Here is a 17746-nt window from a genome sequence, read left to right on the forward strand (position 1 = left end):
TTGGGTCTGGCCTACCTCCAGGCTGGTCTAACACTGGCTCGCCCCTATCCAATAACCATCCGTGAGTGGATGTTGGTCATCTGTAGTGAGCTCGAAGATATCATCGAGCTGGATGTCCTTGTTTGTCCCACTGTTAGTGTTTAAACGGGCATTCTCTAACTTCAGCCTCATGTTGTAGTGACAAAACACGAGGTCATTCAGGCGTTGACTTCCCAACCTATTCCTCCTCTGGGAGTGAATCATCCCAAATGTACTCCAATTCCTCTCACACCCAGAGGCAGAGCAAGTCTGGGAGAGGATCCACATTGCCACTCTTCGGAGGTTCTCTGCATCGCCTCCATATAGAATCCACCACTCAGCTGCATTATCACAAATAATGCAAGTTAATACTTTAATTCTTAACAAAAATCCTACTTATATCACTTATATGTTGCAAGTTAATACTTTAATTCTTAACAAAAATCCTACTTATATCACTTATATGTAAAATGTAATCATGCATCTAACCTGGATCATAATTTTGTCGGTTTTAAGCAGCAGCAACTGAACCAAAGGTCCCTAGTGCATCCCTAAAGTATTTTATCTGCAATCATTTTTATTGATGGTTAGCTAAATTCTTTCACAAATAAAAAGCAAGTACTAAGTTCTAACTTCCATATGGCAATTTGATTGGACCATTGCGTTTGGCTCTAATTTCCCAATAACCTCCATAACGGCACCAAGCAGGTTTGACCGCAATCCCAAATTTTCAGTGTACTGATATATTGGATTGAGATAATAGGCTGCACAATTCACAAACTCACAGTCAAAGAATTAATATTTACTACAAGTTACAAATTATTAATAATAAGTAGTAACCCCCACTAACTACTTACTTGCCCTATGCATCGGATGCATTAGATGAGCGGTCCATCTAACATCAACAATGTTCAAGTATACAACAAAACCTCTAGGGTTAGCTCTTTGGATTGCTGTTTTCATTCGTTCTAGGGCTGCATATATGTGCGGCATAGTGGGCCCCCTGAGGGAGGAATCAACCATACGTAAGACCTTTATTATAGGATCTAAGGTCTCCAGCACAATTCTCACATTCCTCCAAAACTCATTAGATGAGATTGTCGTCTGTGCGGTGCGCCCACTACTAGTACTGAATTATCACAAACACATTAAGTTAGTAATAAATACTACATACTAGATATTCATATTTCATAGTATAAATGTATAAGAAGTTAACAACTTGTTAAATCAAATAGTAGAGACTATAGATAAAAAAATAAAAAAATACTTACTTTGATCTAACCCATGAGAACCACTCCTTTGATGAAAACATGGATCTCAAGCTCGTCTTCCGTTTCTGAATACTGTTGAGGGCGATGAGATTCGTGGCAAACCTCGTAGGACCGGGTCGCATTAGCTCACCACCGCATGCCTGCCTCATCATATGCGAGCAACAAGTATGATTGTAGATGAAATTTGTTACCTGCTTGGCCCTCTCCACTGTGCTCTGGATAATATTGATCTTGCCGATGTCCTTTAACATGAGGTCGATACAATGAGCTGCGCAGGGTGTCCAACATAGGTTATATCCAGCTGTATTCATCAGTACCTCACCGGCTTTCTTGAAGTTGGTGCCATTGTCGGTGACAATCTGCACCACATTCTCCTTCCCAACTTCATCAATCACATCCTGCAAAAGTCCAAGAATATACTTGTGGTCTTTTGTATGCCCAGTAGCATCCACAGATTTTAGAAACACAGTCTTCTGATCACAATACACCATAAAGTTGATGATAGATTTTCTTGTCGGACCGGTCCATCCATTACACATAATGGTGCATCCATATGTCTCCCAAAATATTCTCAAACTACTGATGTACTCTTGCAGCTCCTCCTTCTCCTCAGCCAGGAAAGTGGTCAACACCTCATTAGGGGTAGGACCACGATATCCAGGACCTGCCTTTGCAATAGTGTCAACCATATTACTATAATAAGGACCATGTGCTGGAACCGCACTGTAGTACATCCACTTCGTCACTGCCTTCTTCACTTTCTTCGCCATCCCTTTCCATGCACCTGTGATCTTGGGCTGCTTGGCCCTCTTATTTCTGAAAATATCAGGATCCTGCTCTAGGATAGGATCCGACCTCTGTGGATAGTCACGTGGACGTGATCCCCGTACATCAGCCGTAGAAGGGACCCTCTTGACTCTGTGATTGGCTGAACATACCACGTATACCACCCCTGTCCCTAGATCCAGATGCTCCAGCCCTTGATCTAGATGCTCCAGCCCCTACAGGCCTAGAGGTACCAGCTCCTGTAAATCTAGCTCTGGCCCTCTCCTCCTCCTAGTACTGCATCGCCCTACTCTCAGCTATTGCCCGTCTAACATCCCTCTCCTCCCGCTCTCTCAAATCAACGGGATCAACCTCCTGATCAGAATCTGAATCAACTCTGTAAGATGATGGTGCCCGCACCGCCTCATCTAATGCTTCATTTACCCTTCTCCTCTCTTGTTTCTTCTTCCCCTTGTCTTTCTCCATCTCTCTAATTGCCTTTATGATATCCGCATTCACCTCAGTGCAGGTGGCCACATCCTTTGAACTACCAGTGATGTGAGCCTTAAACCTACTTATGCCACCTGAATTCAACTCCTTACCACAGAAGTTGCATCTTGTTTTACTTTTGTTGCCATCAATTGCAACACAATACTGCCATACAGGATCAGCCTTCCCCTTCCCTGCAGACGCCGCTCCCTGTGTCTGTCCCTGTCCCTGGCCCTGTGAACCTGCTCCTCTCCCACCGCTAGACATGATAACTGTTGGTCTGTTGCAACAAAAATGATTTCATAAACAATAAAACAATACCAATATAATATTTTAAACAATATTTAAATTTTTTCCGACAAAAGAAAAGGCTACCATATCAAAACCGACAATGAAACCATACAAGAAGCACTTGAAAATAATTATATAAGTATTCTATAATTTTCTCTAATTTTCAAATTCATTTTCCTTATTTATTCCTAATTTTTTTCTCTTTTTTCATAATTATTTATATTTTATATTCATATTTTAATAAATTTCAAAAAATCAAATAATTATTTATTGGGTCGAAAATTATTCCGACTCCGTGAGTCTGTAGATCAACCCATGGGGATCCACATATATTTTTTTCAATCACAATGCAACACATATATCATGCAAAAAACAAGCATTTAAAATGTATAAAAATATAATTTTTGACGCCCGAAAATAAATAAATAAATTACTTAGTGAAAATTTTTTTTGACTCCATGAGTTTGTAGATCAGCCTATTGTATTCAACATATATTAATTTCATACCCATCCAACAATATTATGGCATTCATTTTAAAAAGAACCGGTTTAGTGAAGAACAGTTTACCTCTCAGATGAAAAACACCCAGATTTGTGTGAAATCTCGCTTGATCGTTGCGAATAATGCTATACCCGTCAAGAATGAAGTGAGTATTGCGGTTTTATGTCGAAGATCGGACGAAAATATGGCCAAAACACCTAGAACTAGGAGAGAGAAGCTCTGGATGGTGTGGGTGAGGAGAGAGAAAATCAGAGAAATTCAAACGATAATTATTGAAAAATTCCCATGAGCCCCGCATTTATCGCCGAATTTCGCCGAGATATTGGCGAAATCTCGGCATTTATCGCCGATATCGCCGAGAAATCACCGAGATTTTGCCGATATCTCGGCGATATGTTGTTTATCTCGTTTCGCCCCCTGGTTTCGTTTCGCCAGGGGGCGAAACTGGCGAATTTTGCCTTCCCCGAAATTAAGTTCCATGCTTTTGATCATTTTCATCTATATATCGTACAGGCGAGCCCAATGCAGCTTGCAAATTCTTCTGCTTATCCCCATCAATAGTGAAAGCCCTGAGGCTTCCAACTTCATCTTTTTTCAGCTGCTCTGATATATCTGAATGTAGCTTCGGATCCACTTCCAGCAGTCTGTCTATTGCAAGAAAAGCAGTGGTTACCCACCTTGGAACTTGGACTTCATTCCCATCATGCATGCTAAGATTCCACTGAGCAAGCAAATCTGAAACAATCTTGACTGCATGCAACTTCTCGAGTAGCTGTATTTGGAGGTTGAAGGAATGTAGTGCAACAAGAGAATCTCCTTGGAAATCCTCAACTATACTAGTGCTGCTCCGATGAATCTTGAACCAGCTGTGAGGGCTTGCGTCGAACATCTACAATCTTTGTTCATTGCTACCAGACTCCTAGCCGCTGTGAAGCTACGACTTCTTGCTAAGAACAGATCTGAGAATCGAGCAGCTATTGATAAATTCAATGTTGTTCTGGCCTTGTTCCTGCTTCTCTGTTGCAGTGATCCATGGGCATTAGAACATGCTGTAAAGCTCTTTTGAATTTCCCTCTCCATGTTTCAGGCAGAAGAAATCAGAAATTTATGATGGCCTTTGTGACATTTTTCGTAATTATCCCAACACTTTTGAAAGAGAAAGGCATTAAAGCCAGAAGAGCTCAGAGCAACTTACCAGATCTTCTCTTCTCTACTGTAATTAGGGCATTTTTTAGTCTAGCACTCCAAGTAATGTTGTTCCTCTTACAGGTTTCTTTGAACAACTGAGCTGATAGCCCAACTCACCACACTTGGCATACAAATTTAACAGAGAAATATGTATCATCAGTTAAGTCAGATTTCAATGCATAATCTGGCTAAGGCCAAGGTAACCAAAGTCAAAGTTTGAAGACTAGGGACAGCTTCGTAATGCATTCTGTCAAAGCATTCAGTAGCTTTGAGATGATTTCCTATGAGAATAACCAGAAATCATGACATTCCATGAGGTAGCAACCCTTTTACCCATCTTGTCAAAAAGAATTTCTGCATCTTTAAGGTTCCCTATTTTAGCATACATTGTCAAGATTGCATTCTGGACTGGTACGTTATTTTCAAACCCTCCTTTGATCAGATAACTCTGAAGTTGTATACCTACAACTAGATCAACATTGTCACTGAATTGGTACTGAATTTCTTCATTCGCATGGCATGGAATAACTCAAAAACATCAGAATAATTTATATTCCAAACATAATCATATCAGTAATGTCCAGGAAACTAAATCTCTATGAGGCATCTCATCAAACACTTAGACGAGCATTTCTGATACACCCGTTCTTGAAAGACACCTCAATTAATGTGTTTCAAAAGGAAACGTGAAACTATCATGGGGGGCACTGGCTTATCGCATTGTCGCGATATAGGCAAAGTGCAGAATCAAAAGTACCAGAATCTATAGAACAGCGCCTTGCTGGCAATAGTGATGATCTCAAACTGATTAACAAGTATGAGATTATGGGTTTGTTTGAGCATTTGAAGGTCAATCTACGAATTTAGTAGCAAAGAACACATGGTTTGGGTAAGACTCTGTTCACGAAACCATGTTCGGTTGTCAAGCGATGGACATGTGATAGGAAGATAAAATTTGATAGCTAAACCGAGCACATACGCCATCATTAAGAGTGAAGCAATCATACATTTATAAATATTAATAAACTAGACCTTGCTCATGAGTTTGGCAAGATCTAAATATTAATACGACTATAAAGAAGGCAATGCCAATCTCAAAAAATCATTATAAAACCAACAATTGTGGTTGAATGCAATTTCATTTGTTTACGGCACATTGTCTCTTAATTGCATTAAAAGGAAACCAACTAAGGCTCTTTTTGGTATCAATTCTCATTCTCTATTATAACTATTTAAAAGAAATAGGTATAACAATTCATTATTGGTTAAGAATGAAAAATGGTTTGGTGACATTTGTCGACAATAAATTATGGAATGAAAAATAAGTTTGGTATGTCAAAATGAAAAATTACTAAAAAATAATAATAAAAATTAATACAAAAAAAATCCTATTAATCTAAATATTAAAGTTCGATTTCGTTTGAGAGAGAATTCTTCCACACTAAGATTCGTGAATGAAATATGTATATTAATATTATATGAATTACAATTCAAATATTTGAATTCAAACTACAACTTATTTACAATCAAACTCTACAATTTGTTGATAGTTTAACTATAACTCAAACTCTTCTTGATCGGTTGGAGATAAGAACAGATGATAGAGGTAGTTAATTCGATTTTGAATTTGTATTCAAAGACTTATCCTTTACAATTAACTAATTACCAAAAAATACATCAAACAAAATATTAACTTAACAATATTCATATAAACTATAAGTTTTCCAAGAAACACAATCATACTTACTACAATATCAATGTAATGTCTACTAAAATTAAAACTACACCAAACACTTATAAAGAAAATAAGTATCCATACATTCATCATCTATCCTAATAAACTTCCATGATTTGTTTTGCAATTTTCTTTCGATATACTTCCAATCGTAATTGCTCTGTGCAGCCTACCACATCGAGCAATGTCCAAGACCTCATTGTCGCTATCACTGTTTTCAAATTCACCATCAATTAAGCAAAAACAAGAACAAACCCAGAAAAAGAAAATAGAGAAATTAAATTGTGAGATTTTCCATATAAAAAGTGGGTTGAATGATCTTCCTGTGATGAGCCCATTTGGCACCCTTGAGGCTCAAGAGACCATCACCTTCAAGCTGTTTGATGACTGGGTGAGACTCATTCTTCTCATAGAACTCAGACTTGAAGGCGAAGATCTCTCTGCTGAGGTCTGGGTCTGAAACTGTCACTCTAGCCATGGGTCCGAACCATACCAGAAAGGTTGCACCTGAAAACGATTTAACCATTGGAAGAAGCCATTAGTCAATGAGATAACCAGTAACATTCCTCTCGCATTCAATCAACAAACCCATTTTGCAGCAACCCAAATATAGTTTTTTTTCATTTGAGTTGTGAACAGTCTTACAAATCAGGAGGTACATATCAAAAAGTATTTGCTTATTCTAAGGAAAAGGAGTTGAGAAAATTTTCACAAAACTAAATCTAAAAGAGAAAACTGCAAAAGCTGAATGGCTGAAGCAACACAAATAACTAAGATTAATTCAGTCCAAATTTATCATTCTTGCTTGCTTTTTTTTCTTCCCTTTCGTGTTCATACGAAGGGGATAGAAAAAGGAAACCAAGCCCATTGCCTAGCAAATTTAAAAGACAAATTATGAAATCCATTGAACATGATTGACACTAGTTGGGGGATAATAGCTTTGTATGCTCACCATTTTCCCAAGCGTGTACAAAGTTAAAGGTAGAAGACTCTGATAGAAGTTTTGTTTTCACTTGTGTTTCGACATATACATTAATTTTCCAGGCATACATGACAATACCAATCGCAATATTTTACACATGGAGAATTGATGCACCGACCACTCCAAGAAAAAATAACATCCTTCACTTGGAAACAAAGTTGTAATTCTAATATAGCGCATTCACCAAGACTTGGAAACAAAGTTGTTAAGCAAAACACATCTGTTGGTACTTCTCCAGATTGTTAATCAGCAGGCACCTAAATTGTGAGGAAGTTAAAACAATGATCGATGAAAATAGAATCTGCCCTTTCTTTCACTTACCTTAGGAACAACTGAAACTCGAGGCTTTTGCAGGAGAGAAGTCTTTGAGGTCAATCGATCTTTGAGGCCCTGCTTAGTGGAATTGCTGATGAGCTTTTGGGTTGTGAAGCTTCAGGTAAACTGAATTTGTTCATTACCCAAACAGTTACAAAATAAGATCAACATCGGTCAAGGAAACAGAGCTGAACCCAAAAATTCGAAAACCGAAAGAAGAGATTATCCAAAAAGTGAATGACATAAATCGAGCCTATATCACCATGACCAGACAAAATCAAAAGAAAAGAAGGTAAGACCAGATGGATATCATGCCACCAAAAATCTAAAACTGCTCAACGATTTCTCCAACAAAGGAGGAAAAGCATCAACGGGGAGCGACGTCCAAAGGAAAATTTGTGATAAATCCTTTCAAAATTCTGAAAAAAGAAAATAGAGAGATCCAGAAAAGAAATTCATCAATGCAGATCCACCTTCAGAGTTTGAGAATTTTTTTTGCAGGAATTGAGAGCTTCCTTCTGTTCAAATCTTTCGCCATTAAAGAAGCAATTGGGAGATGGAAATCCTTACAAGCCTTGCTGATCTTCCGTTGCTTGATAGAGGCCATCGTCGCGGTGCATACGGCACCGAGACCCGACGACCTGAAGCGATTGTTGAGGATCACCACGCCTTTTTGCCAGAAACACAGCTCGTCTTTGAGCTCGCTGCTCGTGCCACATCTCTGGTTTCCACCGCACTCCGGCGTACAAGATTTGGTGAGGATTGTTGCAGATGAAACCTTGACTCCACAATGATTTTTCGTTTCGCTTTTCCCTTTGGTAAATCACTTGACTAGATAAATTTCTTATCAAAAACTGAATTGAGAGCTTCCTTGAGAGGGAAAGAGGGTTTGAGAAGCCGCCGTAGAGAATTTTTCCAGGAAATGAGAGCTCGCGGTAGGGTTTGAGAGGTGCTGTTATAAAATAATGTGTTTTTACTATTATACCCCTATCTTAACTTCAAAATTTCAAGTATACCTCCGCATAAATGAGGAGAATGACTTCTCACCGACAATAGATAATGGACTTTTAATCCATTGTGGATTTTGAGAGTTTTTCTATTATTTTAAATAAAAATAAAAATAATAATGGATGTCAAACCATTTAAAACAATGAAAAAAATCTCATAATAGACAATGAGAATTAATACCAAAAAGAGCCTAAATTCATTGTGATTTCCAAATCATTAAGCGACACCTTAATGCACAGTACATTAATCACTGTCGATAGCAAGGAGGGTGAATGAAAAACATACCGTACGGTTAGATTACTCGTAGAAAGGGATTCAATGCACATACCTCTGAATCGAAGATGAATTCGTCAAAAAAAAATACTGTAAGGTTGGTTTAATATTCTTGATCTGATTTGCACGATGGCTTTTTGATCAAGATTCCCACAGACGGTGCCAAATGATGCGTCCAAAATATGCTCAGCCCTTAAATCACTGATGAATGACCTGCAAAATAAAGTTAGACGTGACCCGACCCTGGGATCGGGACACCACCTCCGAAGGCTAAGTCAGTAGTTGGAACACCACAGAGCTTGGGTGAGTTGCAGAGCTTAATTAAGAGATAGAATGGAAGAAGAACGATTGAGTTATCTTCTTTGTATGTAGGGTAGGGTTTATATAGTTTTTACCTTCCAATCCCGACCATTAGATTTGTTCGTGCCTCATCTTGTTGGCCGTCGATCTTTACAGGTTAAGCTTCCTTTGCAGAGTAGTGGATGGCTTCCCTTATTCACACGATCTCTTACCCTAGGTGCATGGCAGTTACCATGTCCTGCAGGATCGCCAACTTCCATAAGCGATAACAACTACTTCTTGATTCGTTATCCATCCTGAATTTCATGGGTTGGTGCTTATCCTTGGAACCGCATGGTTCCTTCCTCATCATGTTATAACCTGACCATGATGGCCGAACCTGACCAGATGTCCGAACCCGATCATGATGGCCGAACCCCACTATGAGGTTGGGCTGTCTTTGACCGGGGTCAAAGACTGAACTGAAGATGAACCCAGTTCAGTAATATTTTATCCGCAACACATCCTTAACTGAAAACACTGGACCAAGAAGCAGCTCAATACAAGTGGTATCACTTGGGAATAGACACAAGGAAGTTTTAGAACCTTACATCAGCCGGGTGGAAGTAGACTGCAAGAGATCTTCACGCCAAGTCATTGTGATGCGTCCAAAGTCTACTTAGCCCTTAGATCACCTGATAATGACCTGCAAAACAATCGTCAAATGTGGCCCGACCGTGGGGGTCGGGAGTCCACCTCCGATGGCTAAGTCAGTTAATGAACTGATCACAAAGGCTCTGGCTAATTGCAGAGCTAAAGTAAGAATACGATAACTAGGAATACGATTTAGATACCTTCTTTGTACGTAGGTTTTGACTTATATGAATTTACCTCTTAATCTCGTTCATTGAACTCGTAAGTGCCTTCTTTTAATGACCGTCGATCTTGACAGGTTAGACCCGTTAGTGGGGTAATGGATAACATCCCCTGGTTGCACGATCTTGATATTAGGTCATGATGATTTTCCGAGTTGGCACGATCATCCACTCCTGTGAGTGTTGATAACCGTCTCTTTGACGGGTTATTCATCCCAAGAATCTCGGACTTGTGCTTGCTCGTTGACCATACTTGGTTTCTTCCTGAACACGCCATCTTCGAACCCCATCTTCGAACCCGGTTCGCTAGAACCTAACTCGGTCGGCTCGTCTCTGACCGGGGCTGAGGGCTGAACCAAGGACGGACTTGGTTCAGCGATATTTTTCCCGTATCACGAGCCCCCCAAACCAAGCGTTCGGGAACGCCGAGGGCTTGGTATGATTTATACCGAATGTGAAAACCAAACATGGAATCCGAATGATTACTTGTCCTCATAAATGTCAAGTCGCATTTAATGATGTTGGGTCATCACTCTCCTCGAGTTACGCGAACATCTTCAGCTTTTATGCGGGAGTTGCCACGTGTTTGTCACAGCCGAAACCATCATTGCTATTTTACTCAAAACGACGGTTCCTCAAAATGTCAGTAGTCAGACTCTGGTGCTTGTGTGTCGGCGATGGGATATTGAAGCCTTTACCTTTAGACATACCATTTATAAATTTGTAGAGACTTATGTTTAGAATTAGTTTATTTCCTTGAGATAGTTGTAATTTCATTTACTTTTCGATCTACTTTTCTGCTGCTGTTATAGAGTGATTTTCCGCTACACTCTATATTTATTCTATTGATATCATTTTCCGCACTTTGATTGAATTGTATTCTTTCTATGAACCTTTCTTTGATTATTCATTTATAATATTTACACATTGATTTAGTCTTGTTCTTGATTGTATTGTTGTGAATGTGGGAGGATGATTTCTACGAACTGATCTTTGGGGCTGTAGATTACACACTTGGGTACTGCAGATAGGGCACTAGCTGGGTGGATGTGACAGAATGGTATTAGAGCTCACAATTCATGGACAATCCCAACAACATAAACAATAATGGAACATTTTTGAGTCATAGATCCATAAATGACTCGAATCTTCTTAGAAGTGAATGATAAAAAACATTGGACTAGAAACTTGGATAAATAAAGCATAATGTATTTTGTTGAATAATGCACAATAACCATGGTTGAACAGATATAACATAATGCAATAAAGAAAATGCATTATGTGAATCAAACAAGGTTAGTTAACATTTCTACCGTTTTTTTTTTTTTTTTGCTTCAAATAAACTTAGATTGCTTTCAAATTAAAATATGTTCAATCTAGAGTGTTGATCTATGATTATGTGAAGTAAAAATTAATTTTTGGATATTGCTACTATTTTTTATATTTTTCGGTATTTAAAAAATTATTTTCTAAAATATGTATATTCCTAAAATACACATTTATACACTTATGTATGAGCTTCAAATTGATGAATGTGAGACACCATCACTTGATCTATTAGGTCAATTTGTACTTAATAATATTTTCGGTTCTTCTCATAGGTAGTATATACTTTAATGTCAACTTTTCAATGGTTTTTTTTTTTTTTTTGTAAACTAGTAGTTTCATTGTGTTTATTATGCTTGAAATAGGTATGAGACAAGAATCTAGATAATTTTGAGTTCGAGACTCTAGGAAAAAGTCATATGTCACCAAAATTTTGGCCTTTTCTTGGGTCGAAATTCAGGTTTTGAGTGAAATTTGTTCTTTGAATATATCTATGACTTGGGACTTGGACTTGGGGAATGGATCGTGGGTCATGGGCCTTGACCTCGAAAACCCACAGTTGCGTTATTGTAGAGACCTGACTATACGGACAATGACAATCGCAACTCTCTATATAGAGGTGACCTTACATACAAACACCTTCCTACCCTACATGTGGACTATAGAGGGGCGTCCATGAGTATAGGAGCCTGTAATTGCATTCCAAAAAGTGTCTTTGCTCTCTATTTTTGAGAAATCGAGTTCAGAAAAGAGAAAATATATTCTTATTTTTGTTTTCTTCCTTGATGCTGCATTCTACCTCTGTAACTCCCCTGCAAGTAGAATATGTTGAGCCTTCACATCTAAGGAGTTGCATCATGGAGGGGAAGATGCCAATGTCAACTTGGTTTGCACTTAAAGGGGGAATTCAAATACCTTAAGGTAAGTACATTAATGTACCACAACTCACTCTCTTCCTTATTTTGTTGTTGTCATTGGATTTCTTCTGTTGCTAAATACGGGTAAGTGTTGTTCACTTTGAGTATCTTACTGTTTCATCTTTTGTTCTAGTTCTGTGTTGTTGGTCTTCTATATTCTGATTCTAACAAAGTCACACTCAAAGTTGCGGACTCAATTTCATTCACGACAGCTAAATGACCCTAACCATGTTTTTCCTTTTGAATAGGAGCGCACGAGTTTTGCTTCAGCGCTGCTCATTTAATGCGCAACACTAAGCTACGGACGGCTCAGATTGAGCCAGCAAAGAAAAATAAATTTCAGCCATTGATTTACAACATGTGAGGTTTTTTGGTTTTAAGTGAAATAATCGGTTCATTGGGTCGGCTCATGTGGCTTATTCAGTTCGGCTAAAAAACAAACCGGTTCAAAGAAGCAATTTGAAAATGAAAAAATCGAGGAAAACTAATCGTCTTCTTCATTTCCCTACGAACGAAACCTAAGAAAGAGAGAGAGAGTCTGCTAAAGATCTTGAGTCTTCCAATGACGAGCTCAACAATCCTAAAATCTAGGGAAACTTACCCTCTTCTTCTTCATTCTCATTTGAGCTTAACTTGGAGGAGAGAGATAGCCTGCAGATATGTGAGAGAGATCCTGCGACAAATTTCTAAGAGACAAATAGCCTGCGAGCAAGCAAAATCAAGGGGTAAGTTTGAGGCATCTAAACCGGCCCTTCATTGGATGGAAAATGATGTTCTAGAATAGGAATAGGAAAGTCATTACAAATCCTGCTCTCGATTACAGTTAGCTAGTAAGTATCAATCTCTATTTTCCTTTTCACCAATACCAGTGGAGATTCATCCTTTCTTCTGTGTGACTCACATTTCTTGTCTTGATTCATTGTGCACATCCAACAATTTGCAAATTAATTGTAGAAGGTTTGAAATATATGTATGGTTTTGATTGATGTTTTTAGCGGTCATGCCTCAGACTAAAGAGAGAGATGTCTATTGTCGCAGCCAATAATTTTTCCTGAAGAATCTGATTTGATGAACATGATGTCTTCACTCTTTTATAGGCATTGATGTATCTTAAGAGTTAACAGAAGAAACCCCTACCTTAGATCATATTGGAAAAGTTGGAGAGGAAGCAAAAGATTGTGTAAGTGCTTTCTAGTAAATATGATGGCCAGTCCCTTAGGACAAGGTTAATAAAAACTTAGACAGAGGCAATTTTTTACAATCCCAGCCCCCAACCCTCCTAAACAACCCAACCACCCCTAAAAAAAAAATTTGAAAATAAGGAAAAAAAAAAACCTAGATAAATACAAAATAGTGGTGTAGCCTCTCTTGAATTTGTGAGATCTGTAAAGGACCAAATAGGTTTCCTAACTAAAGGAACTGTGTAGGAAATACAATCCTTTACTCATAGTGTTTCGGGAGCATGATGACCGTGGGGTCACATCCATTTAGAAGATAACAATCTAGAATGGTTACCAATCAGCCCTACTTGAGCCACTACCTAGATTCATGGATTCGGGTCATTAGATGAATTATTATACTAAAAAATAGCTAGATCTGGAAAGCATCAGTTGTGTATACTAACATTGTTTATACTACTCTTTTAGAACATTTTTCATTCTTATGGCTGGTGATTGTAGTACAAAATATGGTCCCTCTTTTCTTCTTACTTTTATTGAACATGGTGTCTGGGCCATAATTTTGGATCCTGCCAAGCAGAATGGTGAGATGGGGTTTTATTCGGCTTCCCATTGCTTGAATCAGAGTACACCAAACTTGGTTTTAATTGTTCATAGTTTAAATCCCCCCACCCAAATGATGAACTGTGCTAACCAGTAATTTTCTTGTTAATAATTTTGCTTTGTTCCTCTCTTAACAAACCAGGGGTATAAAAGCATCTTTTAACTTTTTTCTTTTCCTTTGTTTACTAGCTATTTACTTTGACAATGTTGCATTACACGCTAGAAGGGAAAAATGAAGAAGGGAGGAAACACATCATAGAGGAATAAGAATGATCCATAACCTTTCTTTACTCTTATTAAGAGATGGTTGGGATTCTGTTGAAGCAATTGCTAGGTCCAATATGGTAGCTGTAAACTGATATGGTCAATCCTTTTAAATATATAAATATCAACTATAGAGTCATATCTGAATCTGTATGACTATCAAAACATTAGTTTGCTTGTGAAGAAACCCCCCCCTCAGGGCAAGGGTTTCTCCTTTTTCAGTTAAAAAGAGTGTCTTTGGAATGTTAACTAGCTAGAAGACATAGTTATCAAGGCAGCAAGGCAACCACAGTATTGGAGACTGTCTGAAAAACCAATGCAATACCAACAAGGTGGCAACGCACAAGAAGTCTTGGCTGCATCATGATAACTATGCTAGTCTTGCGAGAAGAACATGGTCTTTGTCACAGTATCAACTATTGAACAAGAAACCAGCACTAAGAAGTTAAAAGAAGAGACGAGAGAATTAACTAGATTAGAGAAGAGGAGTCATGGATGGAATAAATTGGCTGGCCGAGACCCAATACCATGTAGCCACTTAAGATGCAAAAGGACACAAAATTATGCATAACAAATTATGAATATCCAATATACCCCTAGTTTGATTTTAGCACTGAACAGTCTCCATGGTCTAAGATGGGATGGTATGAATATTTTTCATTCTGTTTTGTGCTTTCAGTTGTTACTATTACTACTTTTTGATGATGACATCTTGTTTTGGATGTCTACAGTTATTTCAATGCCTTTTACTTAATCCATAGGTTCAATGGTGCTTTTTGGGTCATTTCGTTGAAGTGGCTTAACTTGGAATGAGTTTAAATATCATAACATTCTTTCTCCCCCTAAAAAGGGGGGATTTAATGCTCTAGATCCCTTTTGATTGTCTCAGGACAGTGAGTGAACTATGAAGTAGTTTGTTCGAGGTTAGCGGATCCCTTCAAGCAGTTCACTCACCCGACCTATTAGAACATGCTTCCAATAACTTTGGTATCTGTTTTACTTGATTAACAAGTAGACTTGCATTCTTTTTTTCTGCACTTCTCTATTTTCTACTGAATATGATGTTATTGCAGCTCTATTTCTAGGAGTTATATAATTTCTGCTATAGCTATAGCTCTGTTTCTGAATATAGTTTCTTCTGTTATTAATGATCAGGTTTTATGGGCCTTGAGCTTTTATATTTAAGTTTATTGATGCAATAGACCTCTTTTGCTCATGTAGGAAATATTTTTAGCTGAAGTTAATTCTAGTTGGCCACCTAACATGTTGTAAATGGTTAAGGAAAGATATACATTTTACAGTTTCATTTATTCCATCAATATTTTTTTTTACACATTTAATTTTTATTAGGTTTTTTTATTAAAATCTATATTATCTATGTATTAAGTTTCAAAATTAGTTTTTGCATTTCTTTTATTTAATTATTTTGTTAGTGTGTGGGACCCATGAGGTAAGGGTGGTAATGAGGCATCATGAGTAAAGGAGGCCCTTCATGACCTTGGTTATGAGGCTCTTCATGACATTGGTCATGGGTCTTAAAGGTCTTGATCATGGTGATGAGGTGGGCTTACTTGAATGATGGAATTTACTCAAATTCTAACTCTTGACCTTCATTTCTCATTTCAACTTCATGACCATTCATGGCCATTACCATGAGTGGGGTTAAGGTCTTTGAATGGATTACATCCAATTCATTCCAAAGAAGTGAATATGAGAGTTTCTTCTCCAAGTAGTGGGGAGGTTAGGTCAAGGTGGTTTATTCTCATTAGTGGAGGAGGGGCAAGCCATTGATTCTCCATTAGTGGAGAATTGATTCTCCAATTCATTGCCTTAAGAATCCTATGGGGTGTAAGGTGAGGTTTGGGCCTATATAAACCCAATATTTCCTTGCATGTGGTGTGCTAGAGAGACACTCCTCACTCTCACATTATTTTGTGTTACGAAGTTAATTTCTTTCTTTGAATTTGTCTTAGTGTTGTGCTCTAGCTTTTGGCTCCTTGAAGGGACTAGAAGAACTACCTCATCTTTTAGTTGGAGGTTGCTTTATCTTGGAGGTGGTGGTGCGAAGTGTCACATCCACCCAGCCGGTACCCCATCTGGCATACCTGGGAATGTGATCCACAGTCCAAGGATCAAGAATCAAAGGACCATGCCTCCCACATACACGATAACATAATCATGAACAATAATAATCAAGGTAAAAACAACTAATACTAAATATCATGAATAAGATAAGATTCAATAAATCAGAGTGCGGAAAGTAGATAATGTCAAAGTGTGAATATAATCATAAAGATAAGAGAAGGTGTGATAAACACTCTCTCAAAGTAGCAGAAGTGAAGTATAATCAAGTTAGTTACAGATTCAAGTATCACCAGATAATCCCAAAAACAAGTTAATTACATATCCAGAGGTTCCATAAATACACCAGGGAAATAGGGCACTAGACTAGGGTTTCTTTTGTCCTAATGATGGTCTCCTCTATGGTATGGATGAAGAAAACCCAACTCTGCCGCTCCCGCACAATCGTGGGGCTAACCCTTGTACGGATAATAATCCTCCTCGGCACCAACACTCGGATCTTCACAGATGCTACCACCTGGAGGGTAGTATGCGAAATCAAAGTCCGTCTCGAAGGGGGTGCCATCATAATCTTCGGTACCTGTAGGATAATCTAAAAACAATTGTACAAAAGGAATGAGTTCAAAGAACTCAGCAAGGTAGTTATTCCATAATTAAAAGCATACATATACAAAACATAACATAATACAATGTGATATGGAACATATGATGTAAAAATGATTCTAACTCTATGAATGCTAGTCTCTATGGTAGACATGCTTTAAGTCATAGCACCGTACTTCTTTGGGTTGTCAGTCACTCCCCCTCAATCATACAAGATATCTTGGGTCTGCCAGGGAAGTTCGGTAAAGTCATCTCAAAAACCATGGTAAGGGAATCGGTCACCGCTCTCTCACATCACCGTTTGGTATAAGTACTAGCGCATGTCACAGTAAAGCCTAGCCCAATGCAAATTATTTACTCAGTCGGTCAAGTCAGATCCAAATACGTCCATTCCTCGCCCCCGACGATCCTTTCTGGTATCCTTCACACTAGAGTCAGCGTAATCCCGGATTACGGACTCATCAACCCTATTGGTCATCCACAAATAGTAAAAGGGAAGCTCTCACGTCCTCTCACGGGTTGGTTACCGGTCTTGAGTGCCCGTGAGCCCAAGTCTAGCCATTTGCAGCCCTACCAATAAATGGCCCCTTTCGGGTATCCGTAGCATGGTTTATGTCCCCTACCGAATTGGTTACCGGCCTAGAGTGCCCATCCAACCATACACTACCATGGGTCGTTCGGTCTCAATGCCCTTCCAATTCAGGTCTGACACGACAAGGATAAACCTAGCCACCCAACTAGACAATCCTATGTATGTCATCCAATAACCCGGGAGAGTGTCG

The 17746-nt window shown here is 38.5% G+C and overlaps 1 protein-coding gene across 1 annotated transcript; it reads right to left on the reverse strand.

Annotated features, from left to right (window-relative positions):
• Window positions 1-239: 239 nt before the first annotated feature.
• Window positions 240-2059, reverse strand: LOC149018651 (uncharacterized). Its single transcript, XM_089153936.1, has 6 exons — window positions 1825-2059; window positions 1481-1557; window positions 1290-1429; window positions 876-1147; window positions 652-782; window positions 240-359 (listed from the first exon to the last, which is right to left on the reverse strand). The coding sequence occupies exons 1-6, from the start codon at window positions 2057-2059 to the stop codon at window positions 240-242; spliced, it is 975 nt and encodes a 324-aa protein (XP_089010062.1).
• Between the last annotated feature and the right edge of the window lie 15687 nt (window positions 2060-17746).

The sequence above is a fragment of the Hakea prostrata genome, chromosome 4, assembly GCF_041222555.1.
Source record: "Hakea prostrata isolate BN-2017 chromosome 4, UWA_Hpros_2, whole genome shotgun sequence".
Taxonomy (NCBI): domain Eukaryota; kingdom Viridiplantae; phylum Streptophyta; class Magnoliopsida; order Proteales; family Proteaceae; genus Hakea; species Hakea prostrata.

Excerpts from the sequence above, each read along its gene's own strand:
- LOC149018651 (XM_089153936.1), bottom strand. The coding sequence starts at position 2,059 with ATGGCGAAGAAAGTGAAGAAGGCAGTGACGAAGTGGATGTACTACAGT. Across the intron at positions 783-875 it reads GCATCCGATGCATAGGGCAA|CCTATTATCTCAATCCAATA; the intron begins GTAAGTAGTTAG and ends TGAATTGTGCAG. Across the intron at positions 360-651 it reads AATCAAATTGCCATATGGAA|CTGAGTGGTGGATTCTATAT; the intron begins GTTAGAACTTAG and ends GTGATAATGCAG.